The sequence below is a fragment of the Triticum urartu genome, chromosome 7, assembly GCF_003073215.2.
Source record: "Triticum urartu cultivar G1812 chromosome 7, Tu2.1, whole genome shotgun sequence".
NCBI lineage: Eukaryota > Viridiplantae > Streptophyta > Magnoliopsida > Poales > Poaceae > Triticum > Triticum urartu.
The window spans coordinates 613,664,390-613,670,329 of record NC_053028.1 but is presented as its reverse complement, the minus strand read 5'-3'; the positions used below and the strand labels follow the sequence as shown (position 1 = coordinate 613,670,329).

At 41.8% G+C, this 5,940-nt stretch overlaps 2 protein-coding genes across 2 annotated transcripts; one reads left to right on the top strand and one right to left on the bottom strand.

The window, feature by feature from the left end:
• Positions 1-2,248: 2,248 nt before the first annotated feature.
• LOC125519178 lies at positions 2,249-4,426 on the top strand. The gene is made up of 5 exons (XM_048684056.1): positions 2,249-2,617; positions 2,918-2,986; positions 3,140-3,454; positions 3,527-3,616; positions 3,701-4,426. Exons 1-5 carry the CDS (start codon positions 2,249-2,251, stop codon positions 4,226-4,228), a joined length of 1,371 nt encoding a protein of 456 aa, XP_048540013.1. The 3' UTR covers positions 4,229-4,426.
• An 83-nt stretch (positions 4,427-4,509) lies between these two features.
• Positions 4,510-5,580, bottom strand: LOC125521223. Its single transcript, XM_048686286.1, has 3 exons — positions 5,300-5,580; positions 5,032-5,199; positions 4,510-4,954 (listed from the first exon to the last, which is right to left on the bottom strand). Exons 1-3 carry the CDS (start codon positions 5,414-5,416, stop codon positions 4,706-4,708), a joined length of 534 nt encoding a protein of 177 aa, XP_048542243.1. The 5' UTR covers positions 5,417-5,580; the 3' UTR covers positions 4,510-4,705.
• Between the last annotated feature and the right edge of the window lie 360 nt (positions 5,581-5,940).

Genomic DNA, 5,940 nt, shown 5'->3' with positions numbered 1-5,940 from the left:
GTTCTGGACGCTCCTTTGAATTTTGTTTTTTTATTTTTCCACACGCAGTTTTGGCTTTTTAAACTTATTTTTTGGTTTTTTCAACATTTTGGTTTTCCACCGGTCTTTCTTAGATTTTCGATCAAAAAAATTCATTTTTTCACGAAAAACCGTGTTCTTTTTTTTCTTTCGCGAAAGTCACCGTTTTGCTTTCGCGAGAGTCACGGTCGTGCCTCTCAGAAACAAAAAAAAACATTTTCTGTTTTTTTCCTTTCGCGAGAGTCACGGTTTTGCTTCCGCGAGAGGCACGGGTGTGCTTTCGCGAGAGTCACGGCCGTGCCTCTCGGAAACGAAAAAAACGCATTATCTGTATTTTTTTTCCTTTCGCGAGAGTCATGGTTTTGCTTCCCGAGAGGCATGATTGTGCTTTAGCGAGAGTCACGGGTGTGCCTCTCGTAAACGGGAAAAAAAACGTGTTTTCTGTTTTTTTTTCCTTTCGCGAGAGTCACGGTTTTTGTTTCCGCGAGAGGCAAGTTTGTGCTTTCGCGAGAGTCACGGCTGTGCCTCTCGAAAACGGGAAAAACGCATTTTCTAATTTTTTTTTCTTTCACGAGAATCACATTTTTGCTTCCGCGAGAGACACGGTTGTGCTTTCGCAAGAGTCACGGCAGTCCCTCCTCGGAAACGGAAAAAAAATGTGTTTTCTCTTTTTCTCTGCGAGAGTCACGGTTTTGCTTCCGCGAGAGGCACGGTTGTGATTTCGTGAGAGGCACGGGAGTCCCTCTTTCGGAAAGGGAAAAACCCCGTGCTCCCGGTCCGGTTTTTTCGTCTCGTTTTTTTGTGAAAAAAAATTCGTCAAAACCTATCAACATGGGATATAGTTTGAAAGATCTCGACGCGACGAATCCAACGATGAAAGCGATTCGAGATTTGGACTCACGGTTTGAGAGATAAAACATTTTTAATAAACGGATCTACGAAAAAAGGAAAAACTCCCAGGTGGCACACAAGTGGTGTGTTGCATGTGCGTCAGCTGTCGCAGCCTGAAGAGTTGAAGTGATCTTTGCAACAAGTACTCCTCAACTAGTGATTTCGGGCACATAGGCATGGCGCTTGCTTCAGAACCCCTCATATACAACACGTTAACATATTCGGCCCGTGCAAACAGTGGGTCAGCCCAAATAAGTCAAGCCCGGTTTGGGGAATGTTCTAGAATCTTCCCAAACCAATTTTTTTGTTCTATTATTGTTATTTATTTCAGAGTTTTTCTTCCTTTCTTTTTCTTTTTTCTTTAACTTTTCTCTGTTTTTCTTTCACTTTATTATTTCTTTTCTTTCTTTTTTTCCAAATTTCACGGATATTTTTTGAAATCAAGGATTATCTTTTTTCAAGTCCGTGAATATTTTTTGAAATTCAAACATTTCACCAAATCAGGGTGAACATTTTTTAGTTCAAATTTTCTTAATCAATTTTAAAAAGAGTTCATCATTTCTTTGAATTTGCGTACATTCTTTAAATCTATCATGATTAATTTAGAAATTCCAGTCCATTATTTCCAAATCGTAAACATTTTTTGAATTCACAAATATTTTTTAAAATTGCATTTTTTGGAACTTGTGAACAAGTTTTGTGCATAGGCGATGATTTATTGGAATTCGTGAACAAATTTTGAAATTCTAAAACATTTTTTCACAATTTTTTTGAATTCGTGATTTTGTATTGAATTTGCAAACTTTTTCTGAATTTTATGGTTAATTTAAAAAAATGTGAACAAGCTTTGACATTTGCCCGAAAATTTAATCATTTTGAACATATGTCTAAATATTTATGATTTAGTTTTGAAATTCTTTACTTATTTGAATACATGATCATTTGTTTTGAAATCAAAAATATTTTTTGAATTGGCGGACATTTTTTCAATTGATGAATATTTTACCAATATGCGAATGTTTTATTGAAATCATGAACATTTTTTTAGAAAAAATGAATAATTTATAATTTATGGAACATTTTATAAAATTCAGTTCTTTTGGAAATTGGATTTTTTGAAATTCCAAATTATTTGAAGGAGAGAAACTAAAAAAGTAAAAGAGCAAAAAGTAAAATAATAAAATAAAAACAGCGGTGTCTAGCCCCGCTCATGGGCCAGCCCAATAGGGGCGCGCGGGAGTGGAGGGAGTGCGCTCTGGCATCTTGGCCAACACATCACACGCCATATAGCAGGTCTCGTAGGAGCAAATTGCACCAATGGTACACAAACTTATCCCCGATGCTCACTTTAGTCCACATTCTCGCATCTCCGAAAAGCGGCTACATCAACTTGTTAATCGCGCTCAGTTTAGTTAAAAAACAGCTACGTGGCACCCTGACTCAGCTGAGGCTGGTATGGGCGGGAATCGTTTTTGCAAAAACAACCCTGGCGGCACGTGAGCGGCACGTGTGGATGCAAGGCGGCGTCATATTTGCAGAGAGGAACCCGCTTTCTCATTTGGAAGTCCGGCTGTTCATCTCTCTCCCCTGCTCATATCCCCTGTTTCCGGTCGAACAGAGGGTGGGCGACGGCGGCACCCAGTCCGGCCATCGTCGGCATAGATGCCACCCGTGCTTCGAGATCGCGGCGGAGACCCTCCTGACTACGGTATGTGCTCGTTCCCAATGTTTTTTCTGCTGCAATTTGATGGAAATAAGCACGGCAGCGGTTAGGGTTTTCGGGGGAGTTAGATGGATGAAATTACTGATTGAGAGACTAAATTTCGCCATGGTTTTTAGGTGGTAGTATCAGATCTGCTTTCCCTTTGACATTTAGTTAGCCACGAACATAGAGTAGTATATGACAATGTTTGAGAAGATAAGATGCCAATTAATGAATAGGATATACACAAAAATGAAAGAAGCAATTAACAAATGGACTGGGATGTTGTGCCCTAAAATTGCAAAGAAACTTCAGAAATCAGTGGATTTTGCAAAATCTTGTACTGCTTACCCTTCTGGCAGTAAGGTCTTTCAGGTAATGGGCCATGACCACACATAGAGAGTTGAGCTAGGCACATGTACTTGCACATGCAGAAGATGGCAACTAACCGGGATCCCCTGTTCCCATGGAGTTGCTGCAGCAAGGCATGAGAGGATCAAGCCGGAGACAATGGTTGATGATTGCTAGAGCCTTAAATTCTATGTGAAAGCATATGGTCGTAGCATTTGGCCTGTGAGAGACAAGAAGTTCTGGAAGAAAACCAATAACATCCATGTTCATGCACCAGCAGTAAAAGTAAAGAAAGGCAGGAAGCAGAAGAACAGGAGATTGGCCCCAAAAGAAATTGAGGATGGTACAAGACTGAGCAGACATGGAACCGTCATTCATTGTGGTCATTGTGGTGTGCCGGGGCACAACAGAGGAGGTTGTCCTGATCTTAAACCAAATGGTAAAAGAAAAAGAGTTGCAGAAGAGGATGAATTTACTGTAGATGATGTCCAGGTTTGTACCACTGCCATCTTTTTATGTTTCCATTGCTCACTTTGTTTTCCATTGCTAACTGTTTGTTTCTAGTACATAAATGTTGAAGCAACTGAAGGTGACATTGCAAATAATCCAGTAAATGTGGATGAAGATACTCTTCTGTCAAACATGATGGATCAAGTAAATCACCTTCATAATTGTCGACTTGAATTTCCATCAGATATCCATTTTTAATATGTATTTGATCATTCTTCATAATTGCAGTTTGAAGCAAGGAGAAGATGTGAGATACAACATCATCCTATGCCTCAGGAGTCACAATTTGTTGCTGCCCATAGAGAACAATTGCCAGAACAAAGGAGAGTAACCACTGCAACAGCTAGAGGAATGTCACTTGGACTTAGAAGGGGTAAATCAACTAGGGGTGGAAACACAGGAAATGCAAGTTCTCAAGCAGGAGGGAGAGGAGCTACTCCTATTGGGAGAGGTGCAGTTTCAGATAGGGGAAGGGAAGCTAGTACTGTTGGGAGAGGTGCAGTTTCAGATAGGGGAAGGGGAAGAGGAGCTACTCCTATTGGGAGAGGTGCAGTTTCAGATAGGGGAAGGGGAAGAGGAGCTACTCCTATTGGGAGAGGTTTCTTGTCAAACAGGGGAAGAGGATCTACAGGAAGGGGGAGAGGCTACACCAACACAGCCCTTTGGAATCTGTGCTTTGGCAGGGGAGGCCACACTCACCAACAACATGTCCAGGATGAACATGGTGGCACCCAGCAGTCCCAGGTCATTGATTAGGTTAGTTTGATGTGTGAAGCACACCTTTTGTAATATGCAGCAGTCCCATTTTGGTTTCAAGCAGATCTTGTTAAGATCATTGTGCCAGACAAGTGTAAATGATCTTAAAAAGATCAGTTTTCATGCCAGGATGTGTAAACCTATTTATCACTGTTGGAAACTTAATGCCAGAAGTCTGAACCTGTTTATTATTGTCAATATTTCAGTTTAATGTCATGGTCATGTTTATTTCTGTCAAAATGATGAGTTCATTACTGTCAACATTTCAGTTTAATGTCATGATCATGTTTATTTCTGCCGGAATACAAATTTATGCCAAAATGCAAGTTTCTGTCAAAATGATCATGTAATGATCATAGCTCAGTTTATTTCTGTCAAAATGCAAGTCAATTGCTGTCAAATATAACTGAACTAGACAGGAGCATTGCATTACTTCCAAACTTGACTAGTCTGCACAACTGACAGTACACTCAGAGATTACATTCTGAAACCCATTGCATACATGACAACAACAAAAAGCTCCTTCCTGTCCCTCCTCTTAAGTTCTTCCTTGTGCATCTTATTCCTTATCTTCTTCTCAAATTCTAACTTCTGGATCTTTCTCTCCATATCTTTCTCCTTTTTCAGTAGCTGCATCTTCTCACTTGCAAGATCAGTGATAACTACTCTAGCCCTTTCAGTCCAGTCTTTGTCCAACCATTTCACATAACCACATGCTCTATGGTCCTGTAGTCATTTCAAATTTCATCATATTAACATTTTTAAATAACAACAAGTTTCAGATTCAAAAATACTGAAATTACCTCATATGGGCAACCAAGAAACCTTCTGCCCATGTCCTGAATATCACTGCACACACGCCGAGCAGGTGTTTTCCAGTGACCACAAGTCTCTTTTGAATTCGTCTCCAAACCATTGAATTCAGGATCAAATTTGTAGCTAGGCATCTTATGCATCGTCGCATCATCCTCCTAAAATAGTTTCAGTGCAAATGACTAGCTCAAATCCCACCGGAAGACAAGAAATGCAACTGACTAGCTACTGAGTGGGGGAAAAAAAATCAAATTGTACCTTCACAACGTCGCCCCAGTAGGCAATCGCAGTCACCTTCCACTCGTCGTCGTCGAGCGCTCCATTGCCGGCCACCGGCTGACCTGACCTGGCCACTGCTTCTTTGCCGCCAACCATCACCGCTGCTAACCCGCGACAGCTCGATGCCGACGCCTCTCCGCCGCCGTGAGCAGCCGCCGTTGCTGGCCCGATGGACGACACGGCGCCGTCACCCAGAAATCGCCGGCCTAGGGTTTGAGAGAGAGTGAGGCACGGGAGAGATGGGGAATTGTGATCTTCAACTGGTCTCGGAGGGGCTACGTGCAAATATAGCAACGTGCAAATATAACAGGGGGGGTTTAGAAAAATACCTGCTGACTCAGCTTGCCAGTTGTCGTCCTGTAAGTTGTTTTTGTACTAAACTGAGCACGATTAACAAGTTGATGTAGCCGCTTTTCGGAGATGCGAGAATGTGGACTAAAGTGAGCATCGGGGACAAGTTTGTGTACCATTGGTGCAATTTGCTCGTCTACCCCCCCCCCCCCCCCCCCCCCCACCCCAAATAAAAGAAACGAGATATAGAAGCGTCCGCTTCAGGCACTGGGAGAGCAAACTGCGGTTACGCTCGCCAAAACAGCACCCAAAGCACATGTGGTCGCTTC